This window comes from Rhodnius prolixus, unplaced genomic scaffold, assembly GCF_049639745.1.
Source record: "Rhodnius prolixus isolate KJV_2025 unplaced genomic scaffold, Rpr scaffold_1, whole genome shotgun sequence".
NCBI lineage: Eukaryota > Metazoa > Arthropoda > Insecta > Hemiptera > Reduviidae > Rhodnius > Rhodnius prolixus.
In genome coordinates, this window is record NW_027411581.1 from 56,484,079 (window position 1) to 56,506,193 (window position 22,115).

Genomic DNA, 22,115 nt, shown 5'->3' on the forward strand with positions numbered 1-22,115 from the left:
AAGTATTAGTGCAGGAGAAATTTAAAGTTTTTTTCACACTAAAAATGTAGGCAATACTGAACTAAGATTAAAATGAGTGGGTACTTCAATACAAGCTCACTCAAAAAAATATGGAAAATAGGATAAATTTATTTACATTCAAAACAAAAATGCTTTTTACGTTACGTAATCCAACATTTCACTGTAAAAAATGATCGGTATACATTACATAAATAATAATAATATAATAGTTCTAAGCATAGAATAAATTAACTACATTTTAAACTGAATACTTTGCACTGAATGATTATGTGCTTAATAGATACTAAAAATAAAACTTTTTTCTTTCTCTAGCTCTTCAAAGAGAAGCACTGTAATCATGGAGATTTTCCGCAACTCAACAAAAGAAATATTGCACATTTCATTACACGAAATTAAAAGCGAGAAAAGAGATTGCTCTTCTACAGTGACATTGTTTTAATATATTAATACTCTAGTTAAGAAATTATTGTAAACTCAACATTTAATTAAATATCAAATTCTGTTTTTAATTATTGAACACACATAGTTACATTCGTAATGCTTTCATCCACAACAGATCACTAAAACGTTTTGCTCAGTTTCAGAGAGACCATTTTTAAAATGTAAGAAACAAACAAGACTAAGTTTAAATATGGATGATGAGTAATATATTACAAATGATCAAACTTCAACATTTAAAATTTTCAAAAAAGAAATTACCAATATTTTCCTTGTTGAGCCGGAACAATTGAAAATTAAGTTGTCAACCTAAACAGAGTGGGATAATTTTAAAACGTTCTTCTTCAAATATTGCGAAGTTTACTCCACGATATGATTTAAATGTTCTCATACTTTCCACAACTTAACCAGTGCATGTGATACTGTTTATAACTGATTCCGATAACCAAGCAAGAGGTAATACCCTTTTGTAATAAGGTGGTGGTGCAGATCACCTTCTATAGAATATTCACCTTTCTTTTTATTGCATTGCCTTTATCACATCCAAGTAAAAGTATACATCTTATAATTTTTTGCTTCAATCAGTAACACTTTTTTTTGCTAGAATATCCACTGTATTATTGTACGGTTATTAACAAGTAAAAAAAAAAATCATCTATTGGTATACCTGTACTCTAGTGGAAACTAAGTGTACTAACGAGACTTTAACCAGTTGCAAACATGGCGTCGGTTGATTATGTTTCGGAAGTGGAAATACAGCCGGACATACAAGAAATAGAAATAGAGACTATACCGGTAGAAATTCCGTGCGAGACTGTGGAAACAACTATTGAATGTGTTGAAGGCCAACAAATGCTTTCTTTACAAGGTTTACCACCTGACCGAGAAGAAATTATTCTACAAACTCAAGAGGAAATTGTTGGGGCAGTTGATCCTTTGGCAGTTTATGAACAGATACCAGTTCCAGATAATGAATTGTACGTGGAAACCAGCCCTGGGCCCTCAAAGAGAGGACAAAGAAAACCAAAGAAGACGCCAAGGTTTAGGACCTCAGATCAGTTTCCAGACATCACTGAGACAAAAACAAGGAAATGGGAACAAAAGCAAGTCCAAATTAGAACCCTGGAAGGTGAATTTTCAGTGACAATGTGGGCCTCAGGTACCGATGATGGTAAGTAGTAATTCGTAGAGCTGTTAGGATCGCGTCAGGGACAAGCTTACCTTGGACCGATCGATATCAACTAATATCCCACACTTATTAAACATTTTCTGTGACTGTCACCTTTTTATTACTTAGAAAACTAGTGTTTTCCACTGTTTGTTTTGATTTGAGAACGGCCATAAGTGCACCAAGGAGGCTGCCATTATTATTTTGCAATATGGCTCCTTTATTAATGTAAAATGGCCGCTTTTGTGCTATGGCGGAGTGAAGCCATTTTATTTGTCCACTTGGGTAGACTGCATCTCGGCTTAATGTCATTTTTTCAGTTTAATATAATTTTTGGTTCAAAAAAACTTAATATTTTTTCTAAAAATCAATTTCTAAATGTAAATAAATTTAATTCCCGTTGAAATTTGAGAATAGAAACTTTAAATTTTTGTTTTAATATTAGTTTCAAACATCGTGAATAAACCCTTACCTTATTCTTAACTAATTTTAAAATTATTTATGGTTTTTAAGGTTTTAAAGTAGAATTCATTTTAAATCATCAGTTATTTCACTCGTATCGTTTGATTATTAAAATACAAAGAATTACATAAATACAAAGAAAGCCACATCTTTCAGTTTTAATTTTAATTTTTGTTTTTAAATAGTTATGAAATTCCCACATGAATTTCTGTTTTATACTATGTGATATTCTGTATTCTGAAATAATAAGCGTTTTAAGTGTATGTTTTGAGAGTATATGCAAAAGAGTAATAATTAATAAGCACAAATAAAAGTTTAATACTAGCAGAGTGATTAGCAATACAACTGTAATACACAAAATATTACCGAAATTAATTTGGTTTTTGATAATCTTTTATTACATTTTCCTGACGCTATCAGTTGGATATACCTATTGATTTCATTACAGTTTTATTCCAATTAAGGGAGACAAATTTTGTTTCAAAATTTGAGGATCGCCATTAATTTTTTTTTTTTTTTTTAATTTTGGGTAAAACCTTTTGTTAAAAAGAAAGTAAATTTTTACGATCTACATGAGTTTGGATGTAAACTTTCGCTTAATTGTATAACAGAGTTTATTAAATTAGGCAGCAGGGATATCAGGTTTCAGATAGGGCGATAGGAGTTCGACTGGGAACTGTCTTAAGTTAGTTGGCCCATTCTATTGCTATTTAAAAAATATATATGTATATATTTATTGCATCGTACGTCTTGAAAAGCAAAACTATCGCATATCACAGAAAATGAAATAAGTTACCTTAAATTTTATTCATACTCTTTGTTAATCATGTGTCTTTTTAACTTAAATTCATTATTATTGTTTTTTTAAATTAGTTTTGTAAGTCTTATGTCTGTGAAAAGTATTCCCGTTGACCTTCATCATTTCCGGAGAGTCTTAGAATTCCTCATTCCATTAATTCTAAACTCAAAATACTAGTATATTCAATCATACTATAAAAAAATCATTTACATTGAAATTCCAATTTGGTTATAACCTGTTATGAGTGAGGTTTATAAATTAAATTTTACCAGACAAATAAAGGAAATTTACTTTATTTGGAAAGATGAACCTGAGTTCTCCCTAGAAAAAATAATTCGTTTTTTCCTATTTGTCCATCATAGAGCTACTTGCAAGAGTACAATTGCTTTGAAAGCTTTTTTTTTCTCTCATAGAAAATTCAGAATATGCATAAACTATTTTGTTCATCCTTTGACGCAAAAATAATTATTACAAAAAAGGGATGGAAGGGATTAGCTGAACGGTTAGCGAACACTGGAGCAGAGATAACGGGTTTCGAATCTACCTACTGGCCCTTAGATTTTCTTTTCTATTCTTAAGAGCTTCTTATAGCTCATTGTCCGATGGTAAAGCTCCGAGCGCCAATAACCACAGATTTTAACGCCCCTTAAATACAAAATAATAATAATAATAATAGAAAATATTGGAGAAGAACTCTTATTTTAAATTACAAAACTTATGAAGTATGCGAAACAGAAAACAATGTGGTACCACTTCTTTGGACGCATTAAGGACTTAAAAGGAGTTAACAGAAATTATTTTGGTGTTTATTTTAGAAAAAAATGAAGTAGTCAGAATACAGTTTCAGGTACGATTTTTAAATGCCAACATCTTAGGTCAAGTTGATACTTATTTTCTTTTTAGATATTTTTTTTTTTGTGTTTCCAGGCTGTTTTTCCCCCCCTAATTAGTTAACCACATAACGGACAGCTATATTAGCTGTTTGCTGTGCTAGTTATAAATTTGACTTGGTAAGGTGCGTTGGGCTAGCTGGTTAGTTTTACATTTAGTTGCTAATATCTACTTTTCAGCGTTGAACACCGGCTATTCTTTCATTAATTATTGAAGTATTTTTGTTTTCAATTTAAGTACTTGCCAAAAAAAAAAAAATCTCGTTTTGAAGTGCCCTAATATCAAATGTTCAGGTTAAGGTAGATAATCTGGACCTGACGAGTTCTCTGCAATGACCATTCCTGGTGGCCAGCTAGATTGAAGTCCTACTCAGTTCTAATATATTAAATATTAGTATATTATAATATTAGAACTTTATATATTAAAATATGGTCCATTGCTGAAGTAACTGAGCCTGTTGCCCTGATCTCTAGATTATGTATGAAAATGTCTCGGATACCCCTGATTACATATTAAATCAGTGGTGAAAACAGCATATTTTACTTATTGTTTATTGAGATAAGCTCACAGATGTGTTGCAACAGCGCACTATGTATTTGCAAACTAAAAAGTAAACTAATAGTACTTAATTTACCACTAATAAGAATATTACTAGAATTAAAAATACAAGAAAAAAATAGAAGATGTAGCCTTAATTTATAACATAACCCTGAATTACCTACGCACCTTGTTTGTGCTAAAATTTTCAATAAATATATTTTTCTGTCTACCTGTTCATAGACGAAGCAAGCAATCCAGACCCCGATCCAGATTATGAAGAATACATGACTGATAGGAAAATATCTACAGAGGTTATACCAGGACTTGATCTTAGTGATCCAAAACAGTTAGCAGAATTCGCTAGGTCAGTATGACTCTTTTTGTATGAAAAAAAAAGAAAGAAAGAAGTTTAAGAAAAACAAGATTCTGATTAAAGTGCATTAATGACAATTATATATTCTATTTTTTTAATCTAGTATTTCCTACGATCCAATTAGGCCCGGACATAAAATGAAACTGAAAAAATCAGGTAGCGGAGGAAGCGATGGACTGGAAAGGACAATAGCCTGTCCGCACAAAGGTTGTGCAAAAATGTTTCGCGATAATTCAGCAATGAGAAAACATTTACACACTCACGGACCCAGGGTGCATGTTTGCGCGGAATGTGGCAAAGCTTTTGTGGAATCTTCTAAACTTAAACGACATCAATTAGTTCATACGGGCGAAAAACCATTCCAGGTCTGTAATAACTAGATAATTTTAATGTAGTTGTTGTTATTTACTTTTTAAGAAAATTTCATTGAGATGCTTGCTGGACATCAGCCTCCAGGTGAGCCCTATCTAGCCTGGTCGACTTTCCATCCATTCTCATGTGGGTGGCCATTTCCTCCGGAAAAAGCTCCCAGCAAAAAATGAAGTCGAATATTTTTCTAGTGTCAGATTATCAATATTATAAAAGTTATTTTATTACTTTTTATTTTAATTTAAGGCGCGTCATGATCTGAGGTTATTACCGCCGGCCTCTGGATAGTCCAGCTGTTAGACAGTAAGTAGCTCCTAGGAAGAGAAAATCTAAGGGCCAGCAAATGGATTCGAACTCGGGGTCTCCGCGTTTGAATCCTGTATGCGCCAACCACTCGGCTAATCCCTTCCGTTATTATCATTATTATTAAATATTCTTTGCCTTCATCTAGTAAGAAGATACGATCATAGACATTATTTAAATATCTACCGAAATAGCTTTTATTGTTTTAGGTTACTTACTATTTTTCATTTCATTATTTCGTTATATATTCTAATTTTCCTGAAGACTCAGGCAGAACTCGATATCCAAAGTCCCCGTTCCCTTAGTCTTCTATACTACAAAAGAAGCCTTGCAGAGGATTGGTGACTGTGGACTCGTCACGCTTATCACACCCAACTATTTTTTTCAGTTAAACTTTTCTGAAAAACCTTTATTAGTGTTCAGAAGTCGATCTAAGTCGTACTTGATTTTTTCTTTGCAGCCACTTTCGCTACACATTCAGAGGCTGCTGAAAACCAAATTAAATTAACCTAAGATAATAAATATTGTTATCATATTGTGTAATATTTTATTTTTATATTTGTTTTATTTATTTATTTTTGTAGTGCACATTTGAAGGTTGTGGTAAACGGTTTTCATTGGATTTCAATCTAAGGACGCATGTTAGGATACATACGGGAGATAGGCCATATGTTTGTCCATTCGACGGTTGTAATAAGAAGTTTGCACAATCAACTAATTTAAAATCACATATATTAACACATGCGAAAGCTAAGTAAGTATATTTTAAGTAACGAATAATCACGTATAAAAATTATTCTCCTAATTCCTTATTTATTTTGATTAATTTGTTTTCACTTGCAGACCTCGATCAGTGATTAGAGGTGGAAATACAGCGACAAATAATGTTCAAACAGTTATTACAGGCGATGATACGCAAACGCATTATGTTAAAGTGGAAATGCACGACGACCAATCTCAATTTATTGTGTACGCTGAATAAAGGGTATACCATGGTGTAAATTTTGAAGTGAGAATGAGGTAAGAACACACCTGTATTGTGGGATTAATTGTAGGTTTGTAGGCTTTTATGTATTAAGGATTTTTGGTTTACTTACATCCAAATTTACTTTTCAGTTTTTAAAACAGCCTTTGAATAAATTTTGTATAATTATACTAAAAATTCCAAAAAAAAAAACTGAAACATTCGTTCTGTAAATTGGCTTTGGAGGAATTTAGCATAAACTCGAAATTTTAGCAACACATTTTATCCCCAAAATAGTGAGTAATTGTTAGGACCATGGAGCTGTAGAGCAGCTGTCTCCCACAAGTTCTGTTAATATAATTTTGCTGTTAACATATTGTAAATAAAAGTTTTTTATCCACGTCAATGCAATGCAAAGTTAAACTTACTAGAAAATAGTTGTATATAAAATGAGGTACAGTTTTGCACCTTGCGTTTGAAACCGTTCGATTTTAAACGCGTAGTTGTATTTTTTATTGTATTTATTTCCCCTTTGAACTCCTTTTTTCTGGTTAGTCAGTGGAAGTAGTTGTTTTTTTTTTTCTTTTTATTTAAGGCGCGTCAACATCTATGGTTATTGGCGCCCGGAGCTTTTTCAGTGCACTGCCGGCCTCCGGACAGTGTTCTCTCGTTACAGACAACACTGTCCATCACCGGACAGTGAGCTGTAAGAAGCTCCTAGAAAGACAAAATCTAAGGGTCAGCTGCTGGATTCGAACTCGGGACCTCCGCGTGGGAGTCCAGTATGCTAACCTCTCAGCTAATCTCTTCCCTGGAAGTAGTTGTTATTATAATAACGTTACTAGCTCTATAAATAATTGTTTTAATATTTTGAGGTAATACCTGAGAAATATTTAGTATTGAAATTAGGAGTGATTTTCTTAAATGAATAGCTCAAAGTTAGGTTTGGAATCCAGATAGATTCACGTATTGCCCTAGAATACAGGCTGATCAAAACTGCCCAAACTTTTTAACCAGATAAAAAAAAAAAACAGTCTCAAACTTGAGCCACCCAAGATTCATTCCAAATCGAGCAACAACATAAAGGGTAAGAGCCAAAGCACCTCCTCTGATGATCTAATTAGTGAATACCACTATAGACAGATCCTCAGGGTCGCGGTGGTTAGGCTTTCTGGCAACTCCGTGGAATCCTCGACACTAATCTTGATAAGAAGTAGTGTAGTACCTTTTAAATGTCCAATTTACCATACTTCTCTCTCCTGTACTCAGTTGCCATAACATTCTCTTTTGCTGTTTTTTTTTTTAATTTTCGATGAGTATGAACAGCAACTATATCATTTTTTACTTATTAACTTTTAGGGGATACTTGCATATTGATTTGATGCATTTTTTGCTTAAGTCTAACTGTTAATTTGTAATTCATGGAAACCGTCTTTTATTTTATTTTTATATACAGGGTGACCAAGGTTGTTTATGCTTCACCCACTTTTTTTTTAACGGCGGGAAATTTCGAAAAAATAAAAAAACACGTATTTAATCATTTTTAGTCTAGTTTATTTTCAGTGATTGACCCATTTTTTTAAACCCCTGTATCTCGAGATACAGCATCCAACTTTTGTTTTTCAAATGGAACGTTATATTTTTAGTTGCATATTTTTATAGTATTTGAGCTCCTAAAAAAAACAAAAAAAAATTTTTTGAAATCGGTTAGGTTTTTCAAAAGTTATGGTAATTTAAAATATGAAAAACAAATTTCAGTTTACTGTCAAAATTACGTTATTTTTTTTAAAGAATCTATTCAAACTGGGCACAACCAACGGATAGGCAAGCCAAAACACTGGATTCCCACGCTTTGCTTGTAGCAGCATTTATGGTGGCGAAGTCAAGATCTAGGCAGGCTAGAGTAATTCGACTTTTCAGATCATCGACTGAAGCCACGGGATTAAGGATACTGTACTTTTTATTTTTTAGGTATCCTCACAAAAAATAGTCCATTTGGGTTAAGTCCAGAGATCGAGGTGGCCATTGGATGGGACAATGAGTCTCTAAGCACTTTTCATGGAAATTTCTGTCCAGGCAACCTCGAACCACTCTCGCATTATGTGCCGGGCAACCATCTTGCTGAAAACACATATCTAGCCGACGTTGTAGAGGAACATCTTCAAGCAGAACTGGCAAAATGTCTCTTAAAAAAAGTTAGATACCTTGCACCAGTTAAGTTCTCTCTGTAGAAGTATGGGCCGATTAGTTGATTAAAGTAAAACTCCACACCAAACGTTTGTAGAAAAAACTACCTGAACGTCGAATAACTCTAGCCTTTCTAGATCTTGACTTCGCCACCATAAGTGCTGCTACAAGCAAAGCGTGGGAGTCCAGAGTTTTGGCTTGCCTATCCGTTGATTGTGCCCAGTTTGAACAGATTCTTTAAAAAAAAATAACGTAATTTTGACGGTAAACTGAAATTTGTTTTTCATATTTTAAATTACCATAACTTTTAAAAAACCTAACCGATTTCAAAAAAAATTTTTTTTGTTATTTTTAGGAGCTCAAATACTATAAAAATATGCAACAAAAAATATAACGTTCCATTTGAAAAACAAAAGTTGGATGCTGTATCTCGAGATACAGAGGTTTAAAAAAATGGGTCAATCACTAAAAATAAACTAGACTAAAAATGATTAAATACGTGTTTTTTATTTTTTCGAAATTTCCCGCCGTTTAAAAAAAAAGTGGGTGGAGCATATAACTCTGGTCACCCTGGAATTTTTTTTTTTCTCTCTCTCTCTGACACTCATCTGTACCAAAAATGTTTAAAAAAGTAGATAGTCACCAGATTCCAACATGCAACTATTTTATCATGGCTTTATGGAAGACGCTTTCCATTGAAATGCTCTTTATTATTTTAGTTCTTTTATAAATAAATCTCTTTATGGACTTCCAGTAGCTTCTATTATGTTGGGCTTCTAGATTCTCAGCTAATAGTTCTTAAAATATGATTAACTTCAATACGATAAATTTAAAACAATATGAAAAGTGCAATATCAAACTTTTGTTTTTAATATTTTTTCTTTAAAGAAAAACGAGGTGATATTTTATTTTTATTTTCTTTTTAGGCACCCACAGAAATGGAGGTGTGCAAGATTTTATATTCGAAAAGAAGTTGAAAAATATAAAGTTATATAAAATGGGCAAGGAAGCACATTGAAGAGGAATGTGAAGTGATCCGCACGCCCAACTTACTAAAATAATAGGATGCCAGCCGTTTTTTGGTGATATTCAAAATAACGAATATTTAATTTTTTTTTTTTTTTTTTATTAAAAACAAAAAATTCTAAGTGGCTTATTTTTGAGAAATAGGTTTATTGATAGTTGCTGCCTCTGCTATGAAATGATGTATATTTAATAGCATCCAGGGAAATCTCCTTTCTCAAATTTGGATTATTAATTGTTTAAAATTAACAGATATTTATTTTTAAGAAAGTATTTGAAAATATCTTTAGCATGAGAAATTCTTCACTGTACTGGCCAAAATGTTACTAAGAAAAATGTAAATTTAAATAAAGATACCATTTATTTTAGACTGGAGAAATGTGATCTCTTACAGTCTGAAAAAATATATTTTGACCAGTTTAGTTTGGAATTCTTTTTTTTAAGGGACTTATTATACATATTGTATACATTTTGTACAAAATTAATCTCTCCTTAACCAGTTAAGTTAGATTTTTTTTCTCTTTTTTTTCTGTACCTGTTATTTAATTTACCAAAACAAAAAATGGATTGTAAATAAAGAGAATTGTTTGTTTGCGAAGAATTTGTATCGTAAAAAAAAAAAAAAAAAAAATGGTGTAAGTAGTCGCGAGGTGTATAGCTTGTACAGAATAGCAAATTATAGGAATTCGCCTAAAGTTCTGTTTACTTATGTTATTTGCGTGGAGTTCTTATTAACGAAGGTACGTCTTAAGGTTCATATTTCCATGCGGTGTCAAGAACATTGTCTCATTTTTGTTCATAGTGAGAATCACGATTCGCTCGCTTAATTAAGTATTAATATAGTTATTAATACTTAATATTAAGTTAATAATTCAGTAGGAGAAAGCGTTTATTTTTAATTTAAAATTACGCTGAATTATAATAAAGTAAAGGTGTTTAATACATTTATCTTCCAGATAATTTCAGAACCAAGTTGAAGAAATTGCGTAATGAGGTTTTGCGTCAGTTATTTTTACTTGATTTTTTTAATTGCATTTGGTTCGTGCGAGCTATGACTTTGGGCAATGTTGAAAAAAACTACCGTTTATATTTATGTTGTTCAATCTTTGGCAACATTTTATTATTAGTGTAAAAAAATCTTTTATGTCACAACTATCCGGGGTATTTGTCACCCAAGGATACAGTGTTATTCCTGTCAGAAAATCTGAAAATGTTAAATTTGAATCTGAATCTTTCTAACGACGAGGTGCCAAGCAAGCAATGAAGTTTTTTGTTTAGCGCACAAATAATATGCTAGTCCAGCAACAGCTACAGAATTTTAACTCCCTGCCAATCCTTTGGAACTACCTCTTCTGTTGAAGCTGTGATCTATTGGCGGTTGGCTGAAATTATGCGTCTTCTCAGCCACCGTTTGTACTAATTTATTATCTAGCGCAGTGGTCGGCAACGTTTCCTACAAGTGAGTCATTTTTCAATTTTTTTTCACAAAACATCTTGCTGGTGGGTCACGTCACTTCTATTTTAGATTAAATATTATTTCAGAGTACAGAAAATAAGAAAATTATACTGTTGGGATAATCCAATATTCCTTACATAGTTAATTTGCAAATTTATTATCACCAATTCCTTAATTATATCTTGAAAGAAGTTGTAAATGTTGACAGAAAAGTACATGTTGAAAGGTGTACTCGCTGCATAATAATAGAAATTCATCACATTTTGCTACACATCTCAATACAAACATGCGATGGCATGAATACTTACCAATCGTCGTAATTGAGAATTGTATAGTGGGTCACTAAAATTTTCCCAGTGGGTTACTAGATGACCCGCGGGTCATAGATTGCCGACCACTGATCTAGAGGGCTGCCCCTAACTGCCTTGGGCTTCTAATTGTTTGAGAAGACTACTTCTAGTCTGATTAGTTCCACTTCCCGGTCAGTGATCATGGGCAAGTATTTCTTAGAATTTGGATAGTTCGTTTCGTAGCACTGCACTTGATAAAAGGCTTGCATTTACATAAAGGACGTCTTCTTTTATGTCTTTAAAAGCGTCTGATTGAGAACTTCCGCTCTGTAATTGTGTCTTTGCATATGATTTCTCTGCGCCAAGAACCTTGCTTGCATCCATCTACACAGTATATTCTATATGGATTCATTTATTTGTTTTTAGATCTACAACTACTTAATTTTCACCGTCTTGCTACTTTTCAGTGTTCTCTTACGAGGCTACGACTTCTTTTTTATTACCCTTTATTAGCTGAGAATAGGGTATCTTGGCCCTATTCTCGTGGAAAGAATAAATTTACTTATCTTTACTGGGATCTCCTTTCAGTAATATTCTCCTTGCTCTTGTTGCTGTGCTGGTTCTCCTATTACTGCATTAATTCATGTTCTGTAGACTTTGACTCTCTCTCTCTCTCTCTCTCTCTCTCTCTCTCTCTCTCTCTCTCTCTCTCTCTCTCTCTCTCTGTCTGTGTGTGTGTGTTTGTTAATTGGATAAACCAAAATCGAAATCAGTTTGCTAGTTTAACACTCCAATGTCGTTATGACAAAAGCTGTAAAAATAACTGCCGCAAGGCCGTAGAAACGGAGGCAAAAATTTGGTTCTACTGATTTTTCTTGAACCCAAACTTCAGTAATGTAACCCAAATGAACTTAAAGCGTATTCCAAACCTTATACTACATTTTCAGAAGGGTAAAATGATAATATTATGTGCCAAGTTTACCCCTATTTTCCAAAATGTATGAATAATAGACATGTACCTAGTCACCGCAATGTATTCTTTATACACTTCTCGTCTATTTTCACAAACTAGTGCTGTTTTTGAGAATTTCCCACTCAGAACAATCGAAAAATGTAAATGCAGATCTTATGTATTTTTTTTGTTTTGTTTTTTAATTTAGCTTCTTAAACTAAACAAAAAGCGAATTGCTAATAAATTTTTACCACAAAAAAGAAAAATCGAACGCGAAAAATATACAGTTATTTCCTGTGATAAAGTTTATAATTAATTTATTTATTGTGCCATCTTCTCTAAACTTGACTGTTCTGGAAGAGCTTTATTTCTTCTCTTCCATTCAATTGTACGTATATTATGAAAGCACACAATAACAATTGTAAATTTTAATGGAATATTAAGATCTGCCTGTTTTATTTTTGTTAACTACACATTTGTGTATACGTACACACATATATAAATTAAATAAATAAATAATTTGCAATGACTTCGACGAAACTTCCAATAAACTTTTATTAAGTAAATAGTAGTATTGAATTTAAAGCAATGAAAACTTTTAAGAAAACAAACAAAAAACAAATATTTTTAAAATATTTAACTTCTTTTTATTTTTTGTAATTTTTCTCCGGTGGTTTTGACCAGAAACGTAGTAGCTCTTTTTTTTGTAAATAGAGAACATTATTTGCAATTGTACGGTAAATTATATTTTAAGTATTAACAAGTTACAATAGAAGAAATAAAAAGTGAGTGCAGATACTGCCAACAATTTTCTTCTATATTGGTTGGAAAAAAGTATGATGACAGATATAAACATTTGTATGAGCAAGTGTTTTTTTTAAAGTTGATATTTATATATAAACTTTTATATATATTACATAAGTGAGAGAGTGCGTATATAATTATATGTATTTAAAACAAACAAAAAAAATCAAAGAACTGAGCTATTTTAGGATATTGTTGTCTTTTTTTTCTTAATGATATATTTATCCCAAATTCTAGTATGTATTTACTTCGTGAGTGGAAGTATTAAAATCGTGTGAAATTTTAGAAATTGAAGATTGGCAGGAAACAAGTTTGGAGGTCCCATGAACATTATTATTAGTGCATATTGCGTGATTGTGTGTGAACCGAATATCTCAAAAATTTACTAGCGCAGAAAGGTTCAAACTTGGTTTACTGTTTTGATACTCTTGTTGTTTCCATTTGTTAGGTTTTGTGCCTAAATTTGCCATCATCTATGTGTTAATTTACAGGAATCTGCTATTTTACCAAAAATTACTCCTGACATTTTCTTTCCTTTCTAATTGCGTTACACATTTATTTGAAACTTTTGCTGTAGTTACGTCAGCTATGCAATTTTTGGGAAACAGTTGATGAAAGCATTGCTGGAATTTCAAGTTTTTCAAGTGCAGTTTTTCTAAATAGAATTATGTAGCAGCTATATCGATTTTCTTTAAACTTAAGTGCGCAAATCTCGTATTTGAATCATTTTTACTAGAAAAAGTTATTTTTGTTTTCTGGTATCTGAAGATAAGAGATAATCTATGATTTCATGAATTGACAGAGGGTGTGATTGTAGATCCGTGCAGTAACTCTTGTTACACCTGTATTTACACTTGCGAAAGCTGTTTATCCCATGCATCCATATTTATTTTAAGGTCTAATACTACTTACTGTACTTCCAAATGATCATTAGGATACATTGAATTAGAAGAGTGTTACCAAACATCACTATTTCTTTTTCCTCGTTCATTTATTTAATGATTAAATTGAATACTAGTAAGAGTTGTAGCCAAAATATCAGCTGTGTTGTTTCCACGTTCCCTATTGAGAACCTGAAGTTTTCAACAATGAGGTGCGAAGATGTTTTTTCTTACACTTCTTGTAGAACCCATTCTGCAAAAGCTTTTTCACCAATTACATCAAACCGTTTTTACTTGAAATTAGATTGCGACAATTACTTTCCATTCCCTCATTCGATTTAATATTTCCTTTCAATTCTGTTGTAAATGCCAAAAATATTTTAATTTCTACAACTTTTCAATCAAGACATAATTGCTGTTCTTAAAATAAAGAGCCGGATATCCTTTTTGACTGATAATCCGCTTCATTTGGGTGTGCGCTCATCTTCAGGATTTCTTTATCTATAAATTAAATTATGTCAAACTGTTTAATGGATATATTAAAGATGGGACGTCCAAAACAATTGAAGTAGGCAGTCCAAACAAAAATTCTTCTCCAGAATAGCGCACACAGAGCAAGGTAAGGAACGATTGGTATGAAGAAATAAGCTTTTTTCGTTAAAAACAGATCTCCGTGGACAGGCCTTGTTTTCTCTCTTATTTACCACCGCCTTCTGAGTACACACTGTTTATTATTTATCACCTACTTAAAGAAGGGTTCGAAAAAAAATAACAGAAATTTTTGAATTGCCTGCCATACTTCGTTTGGTGAAAATAGATTTGCTACACAAGGAATTATTGTATTCATTGTATAAAAGATAAAACTTTTGTCTAGCTATTTACACGGGTTAATGAAAAAGCCTAGTAGAAAGATAATATAGGAAAATGAGCACAAGAAATGGAGAGGGCAGACTTCTGTATCACTAGTTAGGTTTTTCGTAACAAAAAGGTAATGAAGGACACTATGGATAGAATAAGGATAAGTATGATATGCGCTATCAGTGCAGAAAATTAACGGAATATTAAGTCTCAAAAATGAAGTTCAAGTACAAAGAATAAAAACTTCAAAATGCAAAAATATGAATATAATCTGTCTTTAGAAATAACAATAAATTTCAGTCCTACAAACACGCCCTTCTCTTTAAACTATAGTGAATTATAATCACATAATAATATAAGAGGACAAAACAACAGAAAATATAAGTCTTTACACTGTTCCCAATCAAATGATTTTAGAAAGGCATTTTAGTTATCACACGTTCTTTAAATATATTATTTTTATCTAATTAACAGCTTAATAATTGCACACACTTTGAGTTAATAAAAATACTAATATAAATTTTTTAAAAAACAAAAAATTGGCTATTTTGAGAAGAAAATAAAACGAATTTATTTTTTAATATGTATTACAACTGCAAAATTATTGAACCAAAATTTCCCAAAGTACTAACTCTTTTGTACGAACGTAATTAAAGTACTGTTTGAAATCAGTTTTGAGTTCCTTCAATGACCAATTGCACATTGGATATTTTGACCATTTGTTTCTTAAACACTTCAGAAAATATTCATAACAGGGAGCCACACTGTCTAGATGTGCCATTGTGAAAACATACCTGTGGAAAAAAAAAATGCATAAAATATTTAATTAATTTGTTGGCGTGCAATACAACAATTATGTGGAAACATGGTATACTACTTTAAAGAAGAAAACGCTATTGTCAACGAGTTCATATAGTCAGGGGTAAGTGGTAAAGGGGGTAGAGAGCTATTTGAATGAAGCGACAAAAGGAAGCGTATTAGGCGTACTGACTTCTTTCTACTATCAGTTCTAAGTAGAGAGACATCGAGAAATTAAGAAAGGGGCAGACAGGGGAGAATCAGCCATTGGTGCGTTATTATTTCTTGATCTTCAAAATGATTTGTTATAACCATTGAGCTTTTGAGGAAATGTTCTAAATTCTTGATATAAAATCAATTTTCATAAAAATAATTTGAAACAAAAGCTACAAGTCTTAAGGAGATGATGATTTACGGATGAAAAAGGTACTAGATTAAGAAATTAATAACTCCGATCAAAAAAGTTTCTTCATACTTGGAATATGTGTAATATCTTAATGAAGATTATTATTCCTACAAAAGTAAAAACACCGTTCAGGTCTGTGATATAGCCCTTTAAAGGAAAGCCTACGCCCATAACTCCTATAATTTTCCAGGGAAAAAGTAACAGCTCCTTCCTAATAATTAAAATTAATAACTAAAGAAAACACGAAAGTAATTTTCATGAAATTCACACTCGGTCAATCATCTTTAACTTTTAGCCACTCTTAATCCCCGCAACCCAAAAGTGACCTTAATAGAATTTTCATGTAAAAATTTTCCATTTAAAAAGTACATCTACTTGCGAGCATTGAATGTACGAATGTTTTAGAAAAATCGTTGGAATGTTTTTCTAGAATATCTCCCAGGAGAGATAAGCGAAGGTAAAAAGGAATAACAACGAAAATTTAATAAGTTCATCTAACCAGACAGGTTTTGGGTTATAATTTTACTTTTTAGATATATATGTATATCATAAATCTAAATTAGAAAGGTAGAAATAAAATTAACGACGGGTTCTAAATATTTCAAAATACCTGGCACACAGTTCGATAGCTGGCACAATGTCAACTAGGCAAACTTTTTTTTTTTTTAGATTGATTTTGTAGATTATTTTGGGTTTTTCAAAATTGACATTAAGGGAATACTTCTAGTATTTTTATTTTTTGCAAAAATAGAAATTTATAAATATGAACTGATTTATTTGTAATTTTATTTAAAAGTGTATTTTAATATACCTTTAATGAAAGAAAATGTGAAAAAAAAAAGTTATTAAAGTATTTTAATATCATTCAAGTCAAATCTGTCATTGGTCCAAAATTAAAGAGGACAAAATTTTACTATATCTTTCTTTAAATAATTTATTGATGTAATAGTTAAAATTGTATACCTTTTTTCTAGTGCCAGATAAAACCTTTTCACTGGCGGTGTTTGTAATATTTTGGTAATACATTCAACGAATGCTTCAGTTAAAGAGTCTTCATAAATAACTGGAAGAAAGTAAGTAAAACTCATTACTCATTAATTATTATTTATGGATTATGTATTTAATATAAGGATTTTTGGTGTGAGATGATAACGCATTTATTAATTGATTAATGAAGGCAGGATTTTTCTAGTGTCTGTTTAAACAATTTTTTTTTTTTTTAGTGTAAAACACTTACACTTTTTGAAATAACTAAATCCTCAAGAAGTTTTATTTGTGTATAGAAAAAATTTATAAATTTTTTTCGAACGAATATTCAAATTACTCTATGGACTTTTTTTTTTAAAGGAACTCGACGGTCCCTCGAGTATCCCAACTTGACAACACACTCAACACCAACACTGACTTCTCCAACACTCACGAAATTCACATAAGCCTGCAGAAGTAGTTGATGTAAATCTTTTCAATCTCAGTTTTAATTCATAACATAATAATAATTTATAGTAATTAATCATGTAAATCAATTATTTAACTCTGCTAGAAAAATAACGCAACACAATTCTCAATAATTCATTATTTAAAAATAGTAACAAAAATAGTTTTTATAGCAATATCAACATTAAATATGTATTTTTAAGAACTTACCATCTGCTGCAATTATTACATCACTCTGTTTGATTTTTCTAGTTAAATGTACCGACCATTCTTGCTGGTAAAAATCAAATGTGGACACACCAACTTTTCCTTTTAATAATTTCTTATTTCTATTTATATTTCTCTTTATTAATTGCAATATTCCACATTTGTCAATATCTGCAAAACAACATTTATTAACTATTATTTATACAGTTATAATACATTTTTATTTATTGTTCGATGCACTTAGACCACTAGTTTCATCTCGTGTAAGGCAAGATACACTGCGAAACTGGTTAGGTTTTTTACTTTCAGTGTATCACTGGAATCCTCTAACACAGTTTCATCTTATGAGACCCACAATAATAAACTTTTTAGACTACTTCTCAAGGCTGAGCAGATTCAGATTCAATGTTACACATTTAAATTATATGTTGCCGATGTAATAATGTTATTGAAATTTCATCCGAAGTACCGAAAGAGTTGCTAGATAGGCAAACTCCCTACCACACATTTACTGTCAATTAAGGTTCGCGCAAGGATTTGGTTTATACAACGCTCCTTACAATTTATATCTCTGCAAAAGTAGATGTAAAAACTCGCAAAAATCAGACAAATTATGAAGAATATTTTGGAAAATGCATTGATCTAATCAAGATTAGAGTAAATTACGTTAGTGGTTATTTTAAAAAATAAATAATGTGAAGTAAACAAAAGAAAAAAAGAAATTGAAAAATATCAATAAATAGTGACACAAGTGTTTTATGGTACAATGAAAACTATTTGAACAAGTGCAATTATTTTCTATAACAGTTAATTTCGTAACAACTGTCTTTCATGTTATAGTTATTTATCAAATGAAAATAATTTGACAGTTTCTTTTTTTTTTTTTTTTTTTTTGGAAGCTAGAATTTAGCAATATTACTTAAAAATTGGTTAAAATATCACAATAAATATGCAATAATCATTACTCAATTAATCTGTATGATCGAATAATATTATCTAAGAAGCTATAGTTATTTACATTCAGCTATAGTTAAATAACCTCGAAAACATTTTGCATTTCTAACTGTTATGCTGTTATCTAAAAATATAATATTTAATAATAAAAACTTGTATTCTATAAAAGCATTTCTTTAATTTTAATTTGAAAATTCTATTAAGGCGCGTATAAATTCTGGACATGTGTTTGGTGATGGTAAGATATCCCTTTTTAGCTGGTATGAGCAAATTTTTGACCCAAAAAGCCACCAGGCAAGTTTTTATAATGTTGTCGAGCCACACTGGTGGTGAATTAAAAAAAAAAGCTATTCTGTCCCCTCTGTAAAAATAAATTTTTAGTTTCTCTGAATAAGAAGTATTATTTCCAGAAAGATTTCCTATCTAAAAACTATTCCTTCGATTTTGACGATGTGAAAACGATTCATTCCTCCTTGAACTAGAAGTTTTTTTGTTTCAATGGGTGTATTTAAAAGTATCATTGCAGCAAGTGTTGTCTGTGAGGAGATAACTTCTATTTAAGAAGAAAGGAGGCCCGGGGGCCGCAATGCACTAAAAAGGGCGTTTATGGTTGCTTTGTTTGGCCAGACGTATATCATTTCCCTGAACTAGTGGATAATCCTTCCCCTACTACTTGTTCACTACATCCAATCACAATTCACTTCATTGTTTCTGGAGTGATGCTACACTGAGTTCAGTATCCACTTATCCACTTATGACACCAAATATTTTTAAAACATAGCCCATATCTTTATTTTACATTTTATTTTTTTAAAAGGCGCGTCAACATTTGAGGTCCATTAGCACCCACAGCTTTTTTCAGTGCACTGCCGGCCTCCGGACAGGATTCTCTCGTTACAAACAAAACTGTCCATCAACGAACAGTGAGCTGCAAGAAGCTCCTATAAAAAAAAAAAAAATTAAGGGCCATCAGCTAGATTCCGTGATCTCTGCCTTGGAATCCAGAATATGTGGACCAATCAGCTAATCTCTTCCATTTCTGAAGAAATGTGAATTATAAACAGCTTTTAGTTTGTGTTTGAAAAGTTCGTTTGGTTCACATTAAAAGTTTTCCGATGAAAAGATATCAAATTTAAATTTTGCCAAAAAAAAAAGTTCTTAAAGTATTTTTTAATGGAGTTACAAATCATTGCAGTTAATTTTAATTATCTGATATTAATTTCAATTCACCTTCTTTCTCTAAATATATAAAATGATTAAGAAAAAAATCTATTTATTGCATTTATCTTAAATAAATACTTTCAATGACATCTTTTTAAAAAAGGCGTGTTATCATACAGCAATTTTAGATAACAAAGTACCACCCCACCTTTTTTTGAAGAGTCCCGGCTGAATTTTGGCCACTTGGGATGTACATTTTCTTTTTTATTTAAATTTCTTAATTAATGTCCATTTAATAAGAAAAAAAAACAAAAGATTACCTATGATTCTATATTATCTTTTTTAAAAAATATGCGTAAAATAAATAGAAACAGAGGTTAATACAATATTCATAAAATATATATTTAGATTAATTTCTCAGCATAAGTTTTGCTAAATTCTGTGTCTGCTTGACAATGGTGAGCAGCTTGCGAACAATCACCTAAGAATAAAATTACATATTTGAATATATAAAGTACCTGAACATATCACTTCCTTGGCATGCATGCCAGCCACCACGCCTCCCAATCCTACGCCGGAACCAAGTTCCAAAACAATTTTATCTTTAAAAATTTCCGAATGAGACTGAATAAAATCTGCAAGAAGTAATGCACCTCTCCATATCTGTAATCCAACATGAGGGATAGTTGTGGAAGTACTGAATTCTGAAAGTACAATTCCAACGATTTTCTACATGTAGACTTCGTATGGATTTGTCAGACTAAAAATAGGTGGACAATATGACGCAGTTCAGTTTTTTGTTTCGTTAGTTTTAATGTTCGATCTTTTGGAGATATATTATCTCCATTTTTAGGAACGTTCGCAATCAGAAAGAGTAATGAATAGTAAGTGGCAGAATATAAAATGTGAGAATTTAAAAAACACTAACGGGATATAGCTACTTTTTAAAAACCCAAATTAAAAAATTTCCGTGACTGAGTCGTGTCATTTAGAACTGAAAGGGACTAGTCTTTAGCATCAGGTTATCAGCTTACTATGCCAGTTATCTAAATGTTAAGTGAGATGTTGGTTAAATGAGGTCCCAGGCAGACGTTGGATTGGGACTGGGAAATCCTTTAACTCTGACATAGTGTCGAATACCAGGACTAGGCTCTTGGAGCTTTTGTACAGGAGAGTTTTTAACAGCGTGTAAATCTGGCAAATCTTTCCAATTGTCCTTTGTTCATCAAGCCATATGGCACACCTCCTCGAATAACCGCCAGAATAACTGGCCGCACGTACTGGGTCCAGGCTTAGAGCCCATGCCAATTTGGCCTTAAGTATTTTTATAAGTCACGTCAAGTACAGAAAAAATCAACTCAGGATGTTCCACAGAAGAATTCTTCCAGTTCGTTTGGGATATCTGAACTAAATAACCAATCTACGAAATTTTCATGTTAATTTTACGGTACTGGCCGTAATCTAGTAAAAAGAAAGCCGCTTAAAATGGTCATAATTAAATAAAAAGTAAAATCTATTTCGTATCATAAAACGGTAATTCTTTATTCGATTATCACGAAAAGTCCGTCTTGTGTCTTATGGTAACAACGCCATACGGTTTTCTGAAAACTGATTTATACCTACTTGCTACAAGAACAAGAGCGAAGAAAAAATTTTAATCTTCATACAACCTTGGACTATTTTTCTAGACCAATGGTTCCAAATTTGCACTAGGGTATTTTTTTAGTCTAGTCCTTGGAAGGTAATTAGAAAACGCATCTCTGAAAAAATTAATGAAACCAAAAACTTGGACTGCACTATCATTTCCACCTATACATACTTTTACTGCAATGATCAGTTCTAAATATGAATAGATAATTAAAATGTTATAAATTAATTATTAGTCTTACCAATTTCAAGTTTATTTTTGGTTCTAGGCACTAAGATATCACCATCTTCGTCAACTTCAACTTCATCACCTGCATCTTGTAAAAATTCCAAAAGAGCCAGGGAATCTATTATGATTTGAAAGCAAATCGCACATAAATGACCACATAAATTGAACTCAATTACAACAAAAAACAAACTTACTAGAATTGTTTAAAGTAGTTACTTTTGTAAATGTGTCTTTTTCATCATAAATTTCCGACTGTACTTCTAGATTTGACATAGCGAACAGCTAGCCTGGTACTGAGAACTAGAAACTGAATAAAAGCCAGATTTGATTCAAAAATAGACCTAAACATAGTTATACAAAAATTTAACACACTTAGTTGTAAAAACGTTATTCTTAAAATATATTAAAACACATTAGCTTTGCCTTAGACAATCTTATTCATTTAGAAGGCAACCAGTATCTTAAGAACCTCCACGTTATTAAATAACATTAAGTGGGCG

General features: G+C 31.6%; 3 protein-coding genes across 4 annotated transcripts in view; 2 read left to right on the forward strand and 1 right to left on the reverse strand.

Moving 5' to 3' along the window:
• The window catches only part of LOC141445984 (serine-enriched protein), a 95,088-nt gene extending 94,194 nt beyond the window's left edge, over positions 1-894 (forward strand). Inside the window, exon 14 of the mRNA XM_074112304.1 lies at positions 334-894. Within this exon, the coding sequence (XP_073968405.1) occupies positions 334-356 (23 nt within the window). The 3' untranslated portion in view covers positions 357-894. The remainder of the gene's footprint in view (positions 1-333) is intronic.
• Positions 895-1,029: 135 nt separating this feature from the next.
• On the forward strand, positions 1,030-13,230 carry LOC141445986 (polycomb protein PHO-like). Of its 2 annotated transcripts, none has more exons than XM_074112306.1 (6): positions 1,030-1,630; positions 4,560-4,683; positions 4,796-5,057; positions 5,949-6,118; positions 6,208-6,384; positions 9,442-13,230. In XM_074112306.1, exons 1-5 carry the CDS (start codon positions 1,180-1,182, stop codon positions 6,344-6,346), a joined length of 1,146 nt encoding a protein of 381 aa, XP_073968407.1. In that variant the 5' UTR covers positions 1,030-1,179; the 3' UTR covers positions 6,347-6,384; positions 9,442-13,230. The 2 variants fall into 2 exon arrangements, with proteins under 2 accessions (XP_073968407.1, XP_073968408.1); XM_074112307.1 differs by having other exon boundaries at positions 4,817-5,057.
• Positions 13,231-15,030: 1,800 nt separating this feature from the next.
• LOC141445990 (methyltransferase-like protein 22) lies at positions 15,031-22,098 on the reverse strand. The gene is made up of 6 exons (XM_074112316.1): positions 21,810-22,098; positions 21,629-21,733; positions 20,258-20,443; positions 17,628-17,795; positions 16,947-17,046; positions 15,031-15,573 (listed from the first exon to the last, which is right to left on the reverse strand). The coding sequence occupies exons 1-6, from the start codon at positions 21,886-21,888 to the stop codon at positions 15,381-15,383; spliced, it is 831 nt and encodes a 276-aa protein (XP_073968417.1). The 5' UTR covers positions 21,889-22,098; the 3' UTR covers positions 15,031-15,380.
• Positions 22,099-22,115: the final 17 nt, after the last annotated feature.